Raw genomic sequence first — 19527 nt, forward strand, 5'->3', positions numbered from 1 at the left:
AAGCCAAGACAGGAAAGGTTATCATGGGGAATGAGGAAATGGTAGAGTATTGAATAAATTCTGTGCCTGTTTTCATAGTAGAAGACATAAGTTACATGCCAGGAATAAAGGATAACCTAGAGGCTAATCAGAATGAGGAAATTAAGGACATTAATATCAGCGGAGAAAAAGTGCTGGAGAAATTTAAGTGACTAAAATGCAACAAATCCCTACGATCAGATTGCCTACTCCCTTGCTTCTGTAAGAGATAGCTGCAGAGATAATGAATGTGGTGGCTAAAATTTGTTAGCTTTTGGACCAGTCCCAGCAGATTGGAACTAGAACATGTAACATCGCTATTCAAGAAAGGAGGGAGGGAGAAAACAGAGAACTACACATCAGTAAGCCTGACATTAGTCATTAGGAAATTGTTGGAATGTATTATGAAGTACGTCTTAACATAGAAAAGCACATGATTAGGACAAGTCCACATGGTTTTACAAAAGGGACATTTCTTTAATAAATTTATTAAAGATTTTTTAGGATATAACTATTGGTGTTGAAAAAGGGGAACCAGTAGATGTAATACATTTGGATTTTCAAAAGGCATTTGATAAGGTGCTACACAAAAGATTAACAGACAAGATAAGGGGTTGGGGATTTGGGTGTGATATATTAGCATGGGTAGACAATTGGTTAATGAACAGGACATGGAGGTTTCAGATAAATACCACATTTTCAATTTGGCAGCTTGTAACTAGTGACGTACCAAAAGGATCAGTGCTGGGCACTCAACTATTGGCACTCAACTATTGGCTGAGTCAGCAGTTGCTGCTCATTCCTAATTGCCCTTTGAACTGTGTGGCTTCCTAGGCCATTTCAGAGGCTGGTTCAGAGTCAACCACAGTGCTGTGGGCCTGGAGTCACATGCAGGCTAGACCAGGTAAGGACGGCATATTTCCTTCTCAAAAGGATATTAATCAACGTGATGGATTTTTATGACATTCCAGCCCTTAGAAATATATTGAACATAAGAAATAGGAGCAGGAATAGATCAGATGCTGCTCTAATCAATATGATCTTTGACTTTAACTCTACTTTCCTGCCAACTCGATTCCCAAAGTCAAAAATCTGTCAATCACAGCCTTAAATATTTATCAATAATGAGTCATGCACAGCCCTGTGGGAAAGAGAAGTTCGAAGATTCACAGCCCCCTTGAATTAAGAAATGGTCTCCTTGTCTCCGTCCTAAATGATTGGCCCGTTATCCCAAGATAGTGTCCCCCTGTCCCAGATTCCTCCATGAGGGAATAAACCTCTCAGTACCCACCCTGTCTAGTTCCTTCATGATCTGGTATGTTTCAATGAGATCCTTTTTTACTCTTGTGAATTCCAGAGAAAATAAATCCAATTTATTCAGCCTCTCATCAGGGATTATCTCTCATCTAGGGACCAATCAAGTGAAATGTACTAGCTACATTATCTTTCATGCAAGTATACATTTCCTTAGTATTAACCTAGGCAACAGAAATGACAACTGCAAACCCAGCCCTGCCGGCCCTGCAAAGTCCTCCTTTCCAACACCTGGGGGTTGTGCCAAGTTGGTTGTCTCACAGATTAGTCAAACAACAGCCTGACATGGTCATACTCACAGAATCATACCTTACAGAAAATGTCCTAAGCACTTTTTTGGCCAACAGGACACCCACAGCCCATTAAGGAATAAGAAGAATGACTGCTGACTTCCTCAAATATTCATATTTTATTAAAATGCTCACCAAAAACATTTTAAAACCAGGCTTCCATCACCTGAGTTATATTCCACAAGGCCTGAGTCGTTCTGAAAGGGTTTCTTGGTCCTTTGATTTAGTGTTGATGTGTTGGGTGTTCTGGATCACATACAGGTCACCAACACTTGAAGTAGTGCAACACTATTTTATTAAAAGGTTAACTTTTTAAACATACTTGAACTGTGGGTAAATACGATACCAGCTTTAACTAAAGACCTTTGCCTTGTCCTAACCAGTTGATGCACTCAGCACATGGTGAATGTCTGTGTTGCAGGCTGTGAGCGCTGTGCTCCTCGCTAGCTGCTATTCGAATGAGCGGGAACTCTGATGCCCCCTGTCTTTACAGTGCGTGTGCTCTCACTGGTGATTGGCTGCGGTGTTGTGTATGTTGATTAGTCCCATTGTGTGTCCATCAGTGTGTGTCTGCACCAGGATATACTGGTGTATATTATGACATCCCCCCCTTTATATAAAAAATTTTGCCTGCATGACAATAAATAGTGTGTGGTGAATGTTCCTGACTACGTGTTTCCGAAATATTTACAGGACTATGTACATAAAACTAAGCTATTTACATGGGAAGGTGCCTGGTGCAGAAAGAAAACAGTGTGTCACACAAATAACGAGATGAACACTATATACAAACCAATTGAACGATTAAACGGAAGAACAGAACAGACCAGAGTCCATTAGTGCAAGGTTCACAAATCAAGTCTCTGAGGTGGGCGATGAATTCTGGTTGACTGCCTCAAGGGTGGGTCAGGAGCCATCAGCTGAGGAGCGGGCTGGACAGCGTCAGAGTGAGGAGGATGCAGAGTAACCGGAATCTCTGCATAGTCCAGGTCAGGGACAACAGGAGAGCATGGCACTGTCAGAGGATCATGTAGCGAGCGCGGAACGCTACGAAGGGCATGCCGATTACGGTGCAGAATGGAACCATCCGGTAGACGAACCGTGAACGAGCGGGGAGCCACCTGCCGAAGAACCACAGCAGTTGCAGACCAGCCACCATCCGGAAGATGGATGCAGACGTTGTCATCTGGAGCCAGAGCAGGGAGATCAGCTGCACGGGCGTCATGAGCCGCCTTGTGCTGTGCACGAGACAGTTGCATTTGTTGAAAGTCCGGAACGTGGTCGAGGTCGGGGACGTGAATGGACGGCACCGTCGTCCTCAGGGTGCGCCCCATGAGCAGCTGGGCTGGCGACAGGCCAGTGGACAGTGGGGCCAAGTAATAGGCCAGCAGGGCGAGGTAGAAGTTGGATCCCACATCGGCAGCCTTGCAGAGGAGCCGTTTGACGATGTGGACGCCCTTCTCCGCTTTGCCATTGGATTGGGGGTACAGGGGACTGGATGTCACATGCACAAAGTTGTACCTCCTGGCAAAGTTGGACCATTCCTTGCTTGCGAAGCAGGGGCCATTGTCCGACATCACAGTGAGTGGGATGCCGTGACAAGCAAAGGTGTCCTTACAGGCACGGATGACTGCAGACGATGTGATGTTGTGCAAACGTACCACCTCCGGGTAGTTTGAAAAATAGTCTACAATCAGAACATAGTCCCTGCCCAGCGCGTGGAACAGGTCGATGCCGACCTTGGACCAAGGGGACGTGACCAACTCATGGGGCTGTAGGGTCTCACTTGGTTGGGCCGGCTGGAACCGCAGACAGGTGGGGCAGTTGAGCACTGTGTTGGCAATGTCGGCATTGATGCTGGGCCAGTACACTGCCTCTCGGGCCCGTCGGCGGCACTTGTCCACGCCAAGATGGCCCTCGTGTAGCTGTTCCAAGGCGAGCTGGCACATGCTGTACGGGATAACAATGCGGTCCAACATCAGGAGGACACCATCGACTACCGCCAGATCATCTCTGATGTTGTAGAACTGTGGGCATTGGCCCTTGAGCCACCCGTCTGTTAGGTGGCGCATGAATTGCTGTAGCAGGGGGTCAGCCACAGTCTCGCGGCGAATCTGGACGAGGCGTTCATCCCTGGCCGGTAGATTGGAGGCCACGAAGGCCACATGGGCGTCAACCTGGCAGACGAATCCCGCTGGGTCACACGGGGTGTTGACTGCCCTGGAGAGAGCGTCGGCTATGATCAGGTCTTTGCCCGGGGTGTATACCAGCTGGAAGTCAGATTGCCGGAGTTTGAGCAGAATGCGCTGGACGCGAGGCGTCATGTCGTTCAAGTCTTTTTGTATTATATTGACCAGCAGGCGATGGTCGGTCTCGACGGTGAATTGGGGAAGGCCGTACACATAATCATGACATTTGACGACACCGGTCAACAGGCCCAGGCACTCCTTTTCTATCTGCACCTAGCGTTGTTCCGTGGGGGTCATGGCGCGTGACGCATATGCAATGGGGGCCCATGATGAGGCCTCATCACGTTGCAGGAGCACTGCCCCAATGTCAGATTGGCTGGCATTGGTCGAAATTTTTGTCTCTTTCGCTGGATCAAAAAAGGCCAATACCGGGGCCGTGGTAAATTTGGTTTTAAGTTCTCTCCATTCGCGCTTGTGGGCAGGAAGCCATTGGAAGTCTGTCGTTTTCCTGACCAGGTTCCTGTGAGCTGTGGTCTGAGAGGCAAGGTTAGGGATGAACTTCCCTAGGAAGTTGACCATGCCCAGAAATCGGAGGACCGCCTTCTTGTCCTCTGGCTTTTTCATGGCTGTGATAGCAGCCTCCTTGTCCGCATCCGGCCTCACACCCAACTGGGAGATGTGGTCCCCTAGGAACTTGAGTTCCGTCTGGCCGAAGGAGCATTCGGCTCTGTTGAGGCGTAGGCCCTGCTCCCGTATGCGTTTGAACACGTTCTGGAGACGACTGATATGCTCCTGCGGGGTGGTGGCACAAATGATTATGTCGTCAACATAGACGGGAACACCTTCAATGCCTTCCATCATTTGTTCCATGATCCTGTGGAATACGCCTGATGCCGATATGATCCCAAATGGCATCCTGTTGTAACAATATCTGCCAAAAGTGGTGTTAAAGGTACACAGGATGCTGGATCTGTCCAGTTGAATTTGCCAGAATCCTTTCGAGTTTGGTGAAGAGCTTGGCCCGAGCCATCTCGCATGTGATCTCTTCACACTTGGGGATTGGATAATGCTCCCTCATTATGTTGCGATTCAGATCCTTTGGATCAATGCAGATTCTGAGCTCGCCGGAAGGCTTCTTTACGCACACCATGGAACTGACCCAGTCGGTTGGTTCCGTAACTCTGGAGATCACTCCTTGGTCTTGGAGGTCCTGCAGCTGCTGCTTGAGGCGGTCCTTGAGGGGTGCTGGGACTCTGCGAGGTGTATGCACCACAGGCGTGGCGTTCTGTTTGAGTATGATCTCGTACGTATATGGGAGCGCGCCCATGCCTTCGAAGAAGTTGTGGTGCTGGTCGATGATGGCGTTGAGTTGCGCCCTGAAGTCAGCATCCTGGAAGGCAGACGTGTCATCAGGAGAGAGAGAGTGAACTTTTTGAATGAGGTTTAGCAATTTGCACGCCTGTGTGCCAAACAGAGAGTCCTTCGAGGAGCCCACGATCTCGAAAGGAAGGATGGCTTTTCATGACTTGTGCATCACTTCGAGTTGGCATGAGCCGGTAGCAGGGATGATGTTGCCATTGTAGTCCAATAGCTGGCAGGCCGATGGGAGAATGGTTGTTTTGACACGAAGGCTTTGGAAAGCAGACCACGCCATGAGATTGGCGGAGGCACCAGTGTCCAGGCGGAACCGTATTTGAGACCGGTTGACCATCAGGGCGGCACACCACTCATCGTCTGGATCGATGCTGTATACCGACAGCGGCTGGTGTCTTTGCTTCGGGAACACCCTGTTTTTCGTTGTGACACCGACTCAAAAAGGTGCCTTCTGGTCCTCGGTGTCACTGCTGTGTGGGAGGTCGGAATCGGACTCGGTGACCGTGGGTTGAATTGCCCGAACATTCCTGTGAGGCTGGCTGAAGCGATATGAATTGGAAGGCTGAGCTGCTCGACAGCAGGCAGCATAGTGGCCAAGTCTTCCACATCGTAGGCATTGTTGAGATTTTGCGGGGCATTACCGCTTTAAATGGGCGGAGCCACAGTTGCCACACGTCGTGACGTCAGCACGTTCGCTGCGCCACCGTGCATATGCGGTGCAGTCCAGCATGGTGCCCGCCTGCGCATTACGTTCCTCCATGTTGCCGTCCCCTCGTTTGGTGCGTACAAGTGCAGGAGTCCGCGAAAAGTGCGCAAAATAGCCGCCCTCACCCAGGCTGAGTCTCTGGAGGTGTTCAATCACTTGTACCCGTTCTGCCTCGTGGGGACCTTGCCGTGCCATTTCAGCCGCTTGTATATGGAACTTGTGGCATTTTCATGTAGGGTACAGGTCTCGATAGTGGTCGCTAGGGTGAGTTGCTTTACTTTGAGGAGCTGCTGACGTAGGGGGTCCGACTGAACACCGAAAATTATCTGGTCATGTATCATGGAGTCGGAGGTGGGCCCGGAGCTGCAAGATTGTGCAAGGATGCGGAGGTGCGTTAGAAAGGATTGGAAAGGTTCGTCCTTACCCTGCAAACGCTGCTGGAACACGTCGCGTTCGAAACTTTTATTCACCTCTACGCTGCAGTGAGTGTCAAATTTGAGGAGAACCGTCTCGAACTTCGTCTTGTCTTTGTCATCTGCAAAGGTGAGAGAGTTGAATATATGGATGGCATGGTCTCCGGCCGTGGAGAGGAGAAGAGCAATCTTTCTGGTGTCCGAGGCGCCCTCCCTGTCCGTGGCTTTGAGGTAGAGCTGGAAGCGCTGTTTGAAAATCTTCCAGTTGGCCCCGAGGTTGCAGTCGATGCGGAGCGGCAGCGGGCTGATGTTTTCCATGTTGCAGAATGACAGAATGCTGGCGGAAGAGGCAGATCACTTGCAGGTAGGTCTAAGAAGTGCTAGTATGCAATCACTCCTGGTATCATGATGTGTTGGGTGTTCTAGATCACATACAGGTCACCAACACTTGAAGTAGTGCAACACTATTTTATTAAAAGGTTAACTATTTAAACATACTTGAACTGTGGGTAAATACGATACCAGCTTCAACTAAAGACCTTTGCCTTGTCCTAATCATAGAAATCATAGAAATTACAGTGCAGAAGGAGGCCATTCGGCCCATCGAGTCTGCACCAGCTCTTGGAAAGAGCATCCTACCAAGGTCCACACCTCCATCCTATTCCCATAACACAGTAGCCCCACCCAACACTAAGGGAAATTTTGGACACTAAGGGCAATTTAGCATGGCCAATCCACCTACCCTGCACATCTTTGGACTGTGGGAGGAAACCGGAGTACCCAGAGGAAACCCACGCAGACACGGGGAGGACGTGCAGACTCCACACAGACAGTGACCCAAGCCGGGAATCGAACCTGGGACCCTGGAGCTGTGAAGCAATTGTGCTTTCCACAATGCTACCGTGCTGCCCTAACCAGTTGATGTACTCAGCACATGGTGAATGTCTGTGTTGCAGGCTGTGAGCTCTGTGCTCCTAGCTAGCTGCTACGCGGGAACTCTGATGTCCCCTGTCTTTATAGTGCGTGTGCTCTCACTGGTGATTGGCTGCGGTGTTGTGTATGTTGATTGGTCCCACTGTGTGTCCATCAGTGTGTGTCTGCACCATGATATACTGGTGTATATTATGACAAGTGTGTTTCGATTGCCTGCAGAGGTCAAGGCGCCAATCGTAGGTTGTACACTGCCACTTTCACATCAAGCGGAGCAGCCAAAACGGCCTCATATCCATGCGAAAGTGACGGTATAACTCCAGGGTATATAAGTTTTCCTCGGCTTGGTAAGCCCTTCCAAAAGGTATTTGATTTTCAGCGCTCTATTTCAGCTGGCTAACACTCTTGTGATAGGCGGCAAGAAGAATAACATTAGTGTTCCAGATGGAAGTGTTTTATTGCCAGAGTCATGTTGCAAAAACAAAGACCTCTGAATAGGAGTATTATTTTGTAACCGATGTAAGCAGCTGGCCCGCTCAAGGGGCTCTGAACGCTGTTTGCGATGAGCTGCTCGTCTTGACAGCAAATTCACTCCTCACTTTAAATTTGCTTGACAAATTCTATGGGTCAATAAAGAAGTGTTAAGAATTCCCTCGGGCTGACGTACAAACTTCTGGCCCCGCGGTCCACTCGGAGCTTTCGGACGGAGAGAGTTTGGAAAGATATCAAAAGCAAAGCCGCCTAAAGGAGCAAATTGTTGATGCTGTCTCCAGCCTTCAGTCAAACACCCACGCACACACCGCACTTAGCTTCGGTAATTTTGGTTGTAGGGAATGAACTGAAAAGCTGGAGATATTCATATTGGGGTCAGGTTCGCGGCAGACTGGATTCACCAGTGTTTAGACTGTAAAGAGAATACTAATATATATATAGAAGTTTCTTGAGAATTCGTTGATGTTTTGGTTTCTAGTTTGATGTGTATCACAACAGTTCCAATAAACCGAAGTCGCATTGCCTTCGCCGATGCTGCCTGACCTTGCTGAGAGTTTGTGTTTTATGGGTTGTATTCATAAACTATACTGCCAAATCAATATTTGTTGTCGCTTATTGTTTGAACTTAGCCTTTAAAACACAAGAAGATCGCATGTTCTACTGATTGAGTAAAGAAACATAAATGCAATAGAATTGATGTGAAGGACTGTTTAAATGTCGAATTTCCATTTGAATAGATTGTGCTCTCCCATTCAGATTGAAACCCGTTCAATGTGAGCACTGCTCGTTTCTCATCATATGGACTCAAGGCGATTCGCCCACATTGTTCGATTCAGAGGCAATAGTGGCTGATGTGGAGCGGCGGTTGCATTTGAATTGCAGGAGGCGGCTCTTGGAAAGAGCACCCTACCCAAGGTCAACACCTCCACCCTATCCCCATAACCCAGTAACCCCACCCAACACTAAGGGAAATTTTGGACACTAAGGGCAATTTAGCATGGCCAATCCACCTAACCTGCACATCTTTGGACTGTGGGAGGAAACCGGAGCACCCGGAGGAAACCCACGCACACACGGGGAGGATGTGCAGACTCCGCACAGACAGTGACCCAAGCCAGAATCGAACCTCGGACCCTGGAGCTGTGAAGTGATTGTGCTAACCACTGTGCTACCGTGCTGCCCCTTGCGGGAAGCAATGAAGTATTGCGGAAGAGGGGAATTCTGAAATACAAACCCAGCATTTTCTGAGGGGGTTTTGTTGATACGGAAACTGCTTATTTGTTTGGGCAGAGTTTGGAAAGTACTTGTGCGTTGTCTTAATATCGCCACAAACTGAAACAAAGATTAATATTCGTTCTTATTATCCAGGCTCCATTTAATTCTGTACAATTTCTTGAATGCGCGACATTAACTTTACAATGGTAGAGTGTATGGGGGAGTGGCAGGTTAAATTCCAAATGGGAAAACCGTCCATTGAGTTAATTAACCATGGGTGTAACCGCTCCTGGAGACTTGGCAAGGTGGCTTAAGGGTTGGACTAACTCAGAAGCTCACGCTTGCCGATTGCAGACTTTCCCCACTTCAGATGATTTGGCCGGAATATGTAGTGTGCAAGGTTAATACAGCATCGCCTATCCCGCACTCAGCAAGCATATACAATCAAACAAGCTTGGTGTTCCGAACGGTTCCAAACAGCAAATATCTCACAGGCAGCTAAAATACCTTCAAGTATCTGTGTGCAAACAGAAGAAGTTCATAAATCATCTCGGTCGAACATCCGCTCCGGTGTTAACTCGAGAAGGCCCTTTACCTCAAGTGGAAAATATTTTGCTCGTACACTCGAATCGCCACGAGACAAAGGTCACAGTAATAAGTAGCGAGGAGTTTTCCCAGATATTTGTTACACATTAAGGGAAGGGCTGCTTCTTTCAGTCGAAGTCAACCAGCAAATGGCCGAAGGATCGGATTGCCAGATGTTTCTGTGCATGTGATTTTTAAAAATCATAAAACATAGGAAAAAACTGTTCAGATTTGTGTTTAGATTTGTCATCAGTTGTATTTATGCCGCTGTATTTTTGATTTTGACTTGCGTTAACGAAAATCACTATTGCAGCGCAAAGGCACGTAGATTTAAAATGTTGGGGAGCATGAAAAGAAAATGGTTCTCAGATAAATCAAGGAATGAAATATCGATTTTTTTTCTTTCTATTTCTGGATTGACCGCCCATTATTTTTTTTTAAATTTAGAGTATCCAATTCATTTTTTCCAATTAAGGGGCAATTTAGCGTGGCCAGTCCACCTACTCTGCACATCTTTGGGTTGTGGGGGCGAAATCCACGCAAACACGGGGAGAATGTGCAAACTCCACAGGAACAGTGACCCAGAGCCGGGATTGAACCTGGGACCTCGGCGCCCTGAGGCAGCAGTGCTAACCACTGTGCCACCATGTTGCCCCAGACCGCCCATTAATTACCCATAAGGATGTGGCTGGAATGGAGAGTGTATTTATTAATAATAACAATAAAAGGCTATTGCTGACGACTGGCAACATCAAAATCTATTTTTATTCAATTATATTTAGAGATTTTTCCTTATGTTTAGGATTGAATTCCACGACACCGCCCATTATCATGTGAAAGGTGTGAGTAACCTTTATTTTACACCTACCTATGCGTTTAACATCTGTCTCTTTCGTTTAAAAAAACATGCACAGCTTGTTCAAAGTGCTTATTTGTTTGGGCAGAGTTTGGAAAGTACTTGTGCGTTGTCTTAATATCGCCACAAACTGAAACTAAAGATAAATATTCGATCTTATTTTCCAGGCTCCATTTAATTCTGCACAATTCCTTGAATGTGCGACATTAACTTTACAATGTGTTTTCTGGGGGAGTGGGCAGGTTACATTCCAAATGGGAAAACCGTCCATTGAGTTAATTAACCATGAGTGTGACCGCCCCTGGAGACTTGGCAAGGTGGCTTAAGGATTGCACTGGCTCAGAAGCTCAAGCTTGCCGAGTTGCAGACTTTCCCACTTCAGATCATTTGGCCGGAATATGTAGTGTGCAAGGTTAATACAGCATCGCCTATCCCGCACTCAGCAAGGATATACAATCAAACAAGCTTGGTGCAAAATCCACCAATTAGAGGTGAATATCAGTGGGGCACTGAGAACAGCACTCATACTGCATGTCTTCTGATACCCGTCATCACTTTGAGGATTGATTAGAGGGCACTGTTTCTTCGGGGGGAGGGGGGGGGCACAAAAACCCCAATTGGTTTTCGCAGCACCTGAGCACTGTGTGTGCATCTCCGACAGATTCCAGGGTTTTGCACAACATCCATATGCCACGTTTGTATTGTTCCTGGGCTTCCCAATGGAGCCCATTTGTTCCCTATGGAAAGTCGACCTTTTGGTGTAATAGCCTCCAATTTTATGTGGAGTCACTGTGAGGTTAAGAAAACAGGAACTTCTGGCATTAAAAAAAGTTTCCAAATTGGAATTCCACTTGTTCTGATGCAAATGTCCTCCTGAGGTGCTGAAAAAAGTCCAGCCTTTACCAGTCACCATAAAAACCGTGAGTTCATGCCAAAACTTGATCTACCCCGGCCCGTGGCTGTTTTAGCATGTTCCCACTAAAATTACAATGGGTGTCTACTGAAAAAAAGGATTGAGTAATTTTGGCCATCTGCTAGCTCAACGTATGGCAGATGACAAATGCAACCTACTTGCATTTGGGATGCTGCACACTTTAATAGCATGGGAGAATAGCCCTGGAATTTGGTGGCATTATTGTTTGAAAGTCCAGGGTTTGAAAGAATTGAGATGAGACTTGCAGTATTTGACATTATTGCAGTAGGATCGCTGATGTTGGGTGGCATTTGGTGGCCCTTTGATCTGACAAGGGACACCACGGTATGGAAGAAACTTGAGGTTTGGAACGACAAAGGGTTAACTTTGAAGTTTGCCTCATTGGTGGATTCCTGAATCTGACAAGAATATGAAGAGATGAAACATGCATCAGGGAACATGGCATTTCTCACAACACTGGTTTGTGACTTGTTAAGGATCCAAGATGCCAGCCGAAGACAGAAGGCTGTTAGCTCAAGTCCCATTCTCAAGACATGAGAACACATTCCAGCCTGGGAGTACTGCACTGTTGGACATGATGTCTTTTGAGGCCCTATATTCCTGCTTGGCCTCACTTAGAGGATCCATGGCACTATTTAGAAAAGAGCAACAAACGTGTCCTGGACTGCGGTCGACCTTTTTCCCTCAATTAACATCAGTAAAACTCTGGTCATTACCTCATTATTGTTTGTGGGATCTTGCCATGCGCAAACTGACTGCTGCCTAATAAGATCATGCAAAATAATACTGAATTCACAAAAATGCAAGCACGCTCCTCAAGAGTTTCCTGACAAAAATGAGTTGGCCTCGCTCCATGTCATTTAAGAGCTAGCCTCTGGATGTTAAGTAATAATACCAGCTTGTAATACATCAAAATACTCAGCCAATAAATAATACAAAAGAAATAAAATACATCTGTTGGAAATTCGAAATATAAACAGAAAACTTGAAATATAAAAATGCTACATAGTTTCCATTAGAACAAATAAATAAAAGTTGTAGTAACTGAATTGCAATTTATTTATTCACATATATCATTGCGGTGTTTAATACACTCATAGGGAACGAACAACACAATAACTGAATAAAGGTAATTTTTGGGGGAATTCAAAATTACTGTTCCTATTGGTAGCTCTAGAATTCCCTCCCTAAATCTCTCCACCGCTCTCTCGCTCTCTTGCCTTCTTTATGGCACTCTTTAAACCCTATCGCCTTGGCCAAGCTTTTGGTCATCTGTCCCAATATCTCCTTATGCAACTTGGTGTCAGTGTCTTGGGATGATTTTGCTATGTTATAGGCACTATGTAAATACCAGTTGTTGTTGTTGTTGTTGAAATGATGCCAGTGATTACAGTGAAAGTCACCTGTAAAGCTAACAATTTGATTCACACTTTCCAAGTAAGTGAAAGGAAAATTGGTTAGGCTTGGAACTCAGGCAGCTCTGACAGGAAGTGTGTTTATGTCTGAGTATCAGGTGTGGATCGAATTGGATTCCACTGTTATATGTCCTTGCACAATCAAATCCTCGCTACCTCAGTTCCCAATTGAACTTATTTGGGCAAGTTAAAGAAGGCCAATGGTGAATGTCAACTCGTCGGACAATAAATACAAAGCAGAATCTGCAGCACAAATAAGAGATTAGCCAAATTGAGAGCAGGAGGGTGCTTGCATGATGCCATACACACCCAAGAACCTGCGGTCTGTGTAAATAGCCATTCTTATTCAGGGCGAAGCGGGGTGAGATGTTACAATTTGTCCTCTGGCCCATGGAGGAGGAGGGATTGCAGTGCTTCCAATATTGACCCCTAAGCTGTCATATGTGATGGAAAGTGTGTGTGTGTGTGTGCTAATTCTGGACACAAAAAGGATGAGTATGATTATGATGATTTATTTGGTGGAAAGACCAGCTGCAATTTACTTTCTAAGGTCACACATGAATAATGCTCGCTTGAAGAAAGCCCCAATGAGCTGTGTAGCAATGCTCTTCCTCAAGTTACTACATTCAATAGAGGAAGATTAAGGGAAGATTGGACAGAACGCTGAAGATCACATCTCACAGTTCAGATGATAAATCACGTGACTTTTGCTCAGCTGAGTCCATTGATGAGACTATTTTATTTCAGTTGCGCTGATTTCATGCTACATTATTCTCAAGTTTGAAAAAATAAATTAGCTTCAGGAAATTAAATATATTCAGAAGCCAGCAGCTGGCTGCCGCCAAACAAGAGCCCTGTGAAAACTACTGGAGCACTGACAGAATAACGTCATCACTCTAACTAAATAAAGTTTTTACTGTGATGGTCATTATTTATAATTGCGTGAATAGAGAAAGTTGCTGGGGGTATTATTCCGATCATGAGGTCACTATGGACATACAAAATAGGAAGGACTGGAAATTTACCTCCAGGTTTGCAACTTTTCTATTGGTAGATCAAATATATGCTTCACGGTAAGGAGGCAATTCAGACATTTATTTCCATATTTAAAGTCATGATGTGGAGATGCCGGCATTGGACTGGGGTGGGCACAGTAAGAGGTTTTACAACACCAGGTTGAAGTCCAACAGGTTTGTTTCGAATCACTAGCTTTCGGAGCGCAGCTCCTTCACCTGGCCCGAAAGCTAGTGATTCCATACAAACCTGTTGGACTTTAACCTGGTGCTGTAAGACTTCTTACTGGGCCCATATTTAAAGTCATGATGTGGAGATGCCGGCATTGGACTGGGGTGGGCACAGTAAGAAGTCTTACAACACCAGGTTAAAGTCCCACAGGTTTGTTTCGAATCACTAGCTTTCCGAGAGCAGCTCCTTCCTCAGGTGACCTTATTCTGTTGTAAGACTTCTTACCATATTTAAAGTGACAGTCCTCAGGCGCTTTGGGCTTTTTTTTCATGAAAGGCACTTTAAAAATGTAAGATGTTGCTGTTCTTTAAAGCCAGTGTATGATTTACCCTATTATTGTTAACATCTTCTCATCGGAGTTACACACATGGCTTTCAGGGTTACACTTTTTCCAGATGTGACCCATGGGGGGTGCTGGAATAGTAGGTAGGAGGCAATAGAAGTCCCATTGATGAATACCTGGCTACAGGGAATGTGTAAGAAGCTGGCCTCTTGTAACGCAAGACAGTGTCAGCGGGGCCTTGCAGAGGAGTGAAGGCCGAATTTATGCCTCCGATCGAAACCTTCCTCACCGGCGGAGGATTCAACCCACTCCCTGGATGGCCCAGCCCGGAGACAAGGTGAACATTCATCAGGGTCTCACCCGCTGACAGGAAGAACTCGATCGCCTTCACCACATCTGCGCTGCACTCTTGCAACACCAGCCCCAGCACTGATCTCTTCTCGAAGGGGAAGAGACGCTGGAGGATCTCGATGTGGCTCATCCTGCCCTCTCGCAGCCTGCTCCCACCGCCCTGCCTGGCCAACCAGGCGGCCAAGGGGAAGCGGACCGCAGGTTCCGTCCACGTCCAACTCTCTGAAGAAGCGACTGGACTGCCCAAATCATCCGCCTGGAGTGCACTGGCCTGGTTTCCGAAGGCCACCACCTCGTCTTGCTCTGAGTGAAAGACACAGGTCATTATTTGCAAATTCCTGAGGCTGAGGATATATCTTAAAGGCATAATCGTGCAGAATACTTGCGTTCAAATGTGAGGGAAAGAAAAGTTTCCTTCACTCTGATAAAGAATGTATTTTTCATTCAAAGATAATGAGAACGAAACTGGTGAACAATGTACACACTGAACACTGAAAAGAGGCTGAAATATCTTAAGACCATAAGACATAGATGCAGAATTAGGCCACTCGGACTATCAAGTCTGCTCCGCCATTCAATCATGGCTGATATTTTTCCCATCCCCATTCTCCTGCCTTCTCCCCATAACCCCAGATCCCCTTATTAATCAAGAACCTATCTATCTCTGTCTTAAAGAAACTCCGTGATTTGGCCTCCACAGCCTTCTGCGGCAAAGAGTTCCATAGATTCACCACCCCCTGTCTGAAGAAATTCCTCCTCATCTCTGTTTTAAAGGATCGTCCCTTTAGTCTCAGATTGTGTCCTCTGCTGCTAGTTTTTCCTACAAGTGGAAATATCCTCTCCACGTCCATCCAGGCCTCGCAGTATCCTGTAAGTTTCAATAAGATCCCCTCTTATCCTTCTAAACTCCAAAACTATGTTTTCATGGTTTTGTAAACTTTGGCTTCAATAAGTATGAACGTGTATAAACATCATAGCTTTCCAAATGTTTAAATTGTGCAATGCTATTAAGCCACTCAAAGTTAAATATTGTAGGCATATTAATTTGCTAGTTGATTGAGTCCACATATTGTTATTACCACAGGAATATTGAAGCTAGGGTTCAAAAACATCTAATTCGTTTTATATATTTCCAGAGAAATAAGAGAAATTTAAACGCATTTGTAATCGGTTATGGTTACTGAAGTTCACCGTTCATGTGTCGTACCTGATAGATCTTTCATCTGATTGCGGTTCGAACGCCTCTCTGCCCTACAGATTTTAGCTCCCTCAGCTGGGAATACTGGTCCTGGAGGCAGGTAGCCGAGGAACGAGCTGTCCCGGAGTCCCAGGGCAATGGCATCTTCCGCTGCCTGCTGCCTCTTGAGGGCGACTTGAGCCGCCATCACCCGCTGTCTCTCCGAGATCAAGATGCACTTTGGACAAGTGCAGCCCCTGTAGGGGCAGAGCCGCTTGTGTCCTTTCAGCCAGGCGATCATGCCGTGGTTCCTGCAGCGGGCGCACTTCGGCTTTCTGACCCCTCTCTCCGCTGAGGGGATAACTGTTAGGAGCGAGTTCATGTCGCACGGAATCACGTGTGCCTGGAATAATTCGACCAGATTAGCACTCGGTTCTTCCTTAATCTTAGAATTTTAAAAGACGCGTGTCTAAAGATCGGTATAAAAATTACCACGGATACAGAAGACTTTTCCTGCTCTCGTGTCACATTTAAAATAATTAAACCATTGCATTCCCAATAAAGGGCTTTGCAGTTTACCTAGAGCCAATTTGAGATGAAAGTGACAACAGCTTCAGTAGGTCAGTTGAAAGGTTGCCGTTCTCGATGTCTATCCGTCTCTGACTGATGGAGATTCGACTGACGAGCAATCTACCAGGCTGCGATATCGATCGGGAGGTCTGCATCTCGTAACTGATGCAAATATCGGCAGTGAGCAATTATTTCAATATCCACTTCTGAGCATTTCGTCCAAGGAGTAAGTAGAGTTTTCATTAAAGGGTTCCCCCGCTGACTGACTGAAAGCCACGCGTTACACAGCAATTCGGCAATGTGCTGTTCAATGTAACTGTACCTTCCCGCGTGCAAACAATTGCGGCCGCCGGGACACCGACAAGGAAAGCTGAAAGGAAAGGTGTCCGGGGGAGCTGGAGGCTGAGGTGCCTTGTTTATTGTGGCCCCGCTCTGTTTACCTGAGGCTTCAGCGACTGCTCTTCAAAATATTGCAGAGAGGGAGCAACAGGATAGCGTCTTTCATTGGCTAGACTGAGGACTCCTCCCCCCGGTGCAAGGAAATCCTCAGCGTGCTGAGGAAGAATGATAACTAAAATTGTTCAGAAAAATAGATCGCCTCTTTTAAAATCCGGCTAATCCTTCCAGGGAAGGTTATCCAAGTTCAAGAATCGAATGAACGGCATCTTCACGGGGAAACAGGACATTGATCAAAGTACAGCAATTCCAACATTCATTTCTATTCTGACACTCTTTCACTTTTCCTCAATTGTAAGGACCCCCCCCCCCCCTCAATAACGTGTTGCTAAAACTTGCTGGAACGCTCAATCCTTACGGTCACGTTGGTATGGAGGAGGATTTAGCCGCTTGTGGGAAAAGTGAGGACGAATTAACTATTACAGATTCCCACAGAGCTGCACTTTATTCACAGCACCTTTTAACTCCAGACTTCCAACATTCATTCATTCATTACCTGGGACTGTAGGTGTTGTCTGTAATCAGGGCAACGCGTTGGAATTGGAACACAAGCGACTGGAGGCGGTGAGCAGCTTGGGGAATCGGCCGGCTTCGAGGAGAATCAAACCCACTTCTGCTGTTGATCGAATCTCGTCCACCTCGCTCTGCGTGAGGAAAGACAATCCGAGAAACGCCAAACTTGACAGTGACATCTCGAGAATACAGATTGAGAGATCGTAGCAGGCTGGGGTGGAGAAATCCCCCACTGTGTTCAGGATCTTAATATCTCTCTTTTCAGGAGGGAATGCTCCACCGCCTTCGTTTTAATCTTCAGGTTGTTTTATTTTCAAGTTATTTTCTAAATTAAATTCGAAGTTTTCTATGCATTAATCACATTGAACAAAATTCCTCATCTTTAAGCCCCGGTTGTTTGACTGATCGCTGGGATTACGAATTTTGCTGTGCGGTGTTTTGATTGTGAAAAACATGAGCGTCAAGCAAAGACATTTACATCGAATATTTATTTGTTTTATTGGCGGTGATTTGTACATATTATTGTAAGAGACTGAGTCAGAACTATAGGAGGCAAGATTACTCCTCTGAGCTGTGTTTTTTTAATAGTCTGGACTTGCTACTCGTATTTCAACATACCCTGAAAATATTTATTTTTACGCTGTCAGTCCTTTTGAAAAATGTCTCCTGGCCACTTAAGTTATTCTGCGCTAATATAACCTGACGTCATGGAACTTTCTACCACGGACTTATATAGACTCTCTATTCAGCTAATTGCAGATATCGTAATTTATATTTCAGTCAGGAAAAGTTCGTATCAAGTTCAACAAAATAGAACTGAGTGGAGAAGGGCTGTCGAGTGACAGTATATTAATACATTAATTAAAGGAGAGCAAAGTCACTGTCCCGATATACATAGCTCTTAAATAAATTAAATATCCCAATTGTTTGAGCTCAGCTTACTGCCCCCACACTTGTGCACACACACAGTCTCTCAGACCGATGTACCTATCCACAATTATACAACCACTCACTCATTCAATCTCACACATACTCGGACTATTGCTCCCACTCAGTTATCCAATCCCTAGCTCATCCTGTCTTTCTCACACATTCAGACGCACTCTGATACACTTACACTCATTTGCAAACATCAGCTAACGTGGCCCACACCCGCCTATCCAAAGTTACACACAGGCAGCTTAATGACTAATTCGAGAAGGCGTTTTTGGAAATATGTCTGCTTAACATTGCGATCGTTCTTTTTTTTTAACTAATTCACCAGTCTGGCAACAAACATTGAGGGTACAAGCAGTTTTTTTATTAGAGAAATTGAACAAAAATTGACTGCCTAAAACATAAGGTTCGTTATCTTGTTTGGCATTAACTGATTGTTACTTGAAGTAATGTTTTATTTTAGATCATCATCCACTTCACAGCAAATGCCTGTAAATGAATGCAGTGTGAACATCTCTCTGTCTCTCTGAAATACTGATAATCTAAACTTACCTCGGGCAGTTCCCACAAAGGAAAACACAAGCAACAATGCTTGAAATGCACAAAACTAGATTTTTTAAATTTGTCCATGTTTTGTGGGCGTTGCTGGCTGGGTCAATATTTATTACCCATCCCTGCGAGCAGTTAAGAGTCAACCACATTGCTGTGAGTCTGGAGTCACATAGAGGCCAGATCAGGTAAAGATGTCAGATTTCCTTCCCTAAACGACATTAATGGCCCAGGTGGGATTTTACGACAACCAGCAATAATTTCATGGTCATCCAGATTTTTACCAAATTCAAATTTCACAATCTGTCCTGGTGGAATTCGAAGCCGGGTCCCCAGAGCATTACCCTGGCTCTTGGATTACAAGCCCAGTGGCAATACCACAACATCACTGTGTCCCCCATCCTGCTTACTAATATACACTTTGCAAAAACTTAACTGGAATATATTGGCTCCTGGTTTTCTTTGATTACTGAGAAATTTGGTCGAATTCTGTTGTATCTGTGCACCTTTAGAGCCAGTATGCTGTAGTATAAGAGTATTGAGGGCCACACACTCCTGTGTAACAGTTTACTCTTGTGAAGTCCAGGTTTACCCTATGTTTCCAAAATGATTAATGATCCATTTCTCTATACCAAACGCCATCTCAAAGAAGTGGTCAGTATATTCCAGGGCCTGGGTCAATGTTTATTTAGTGACAAAAAATGTGTGCAGGAACA

General features: G+C 45.7%; 1 protein-coding gene across 1 annotated transcript; it reads right to left on the reverse strand.

Annotated features, from left to right (window-relative positions):
• Positions 1 to 12394: 12394 nt before the first annotated feature.
• On the reverse strand, positions 12395 to 16779 carry LOC140429649 (doublesex- and mab-3-related transcription factor dmd-4-like). The gene is made up of 2 exons (XM_072516924.1): positions 15818 to 16779; positions 12395 to 14913 (listed from the first exon to the last, which is right to left on the reverse strand). The coding sequence occupies exons 1-2, from the start codon at positions 16167 to 16169 to the stop codon at positions 14357 to 14359; spliced, it is 909 nt and encodes a 302-aa protein (XP_072373025.1). The 5' UTR covers positions 16170 to 16779; the 3' UTR covers positions 12395 to 14356.
• Between the last annotated feature and the right edge of the window lie 2748 nt (positions 16780 to 19527).

The sequence above is a fragment of the Scyliorhinus torazame genome, chromosome 9 (assembly GCF_047496885.1).
Source record: "Scyliorhinus torazame isolate Kashiwa2021f chromosome 9, sScyTor2.1, whole genome shotgun sequence".
Lineage (NCBI taxonomy): Eukaryota > Metazoa > Chordata > Chondrichthyes > Carcharhiniformes > Scyliorhinidae > Scyliorhinus > Scyliorhinus torazame.

Coding starts and splice junctions, on each gene's coding strand:
- LOC140429649 (XM_072516924.1), bottom strand. CDS start 16,169: ATGAACTCGCTCCTAACAGTTATCCCCTCAGCGGAGAGAGGGGTCAGA. Junction 14,914..15,817: donor TCAGATGAAAGATCTATCAG/GTACGACACATG, acceptor TCTTTCACTCAG/AGCAAGACGAGGTGGTGGCC.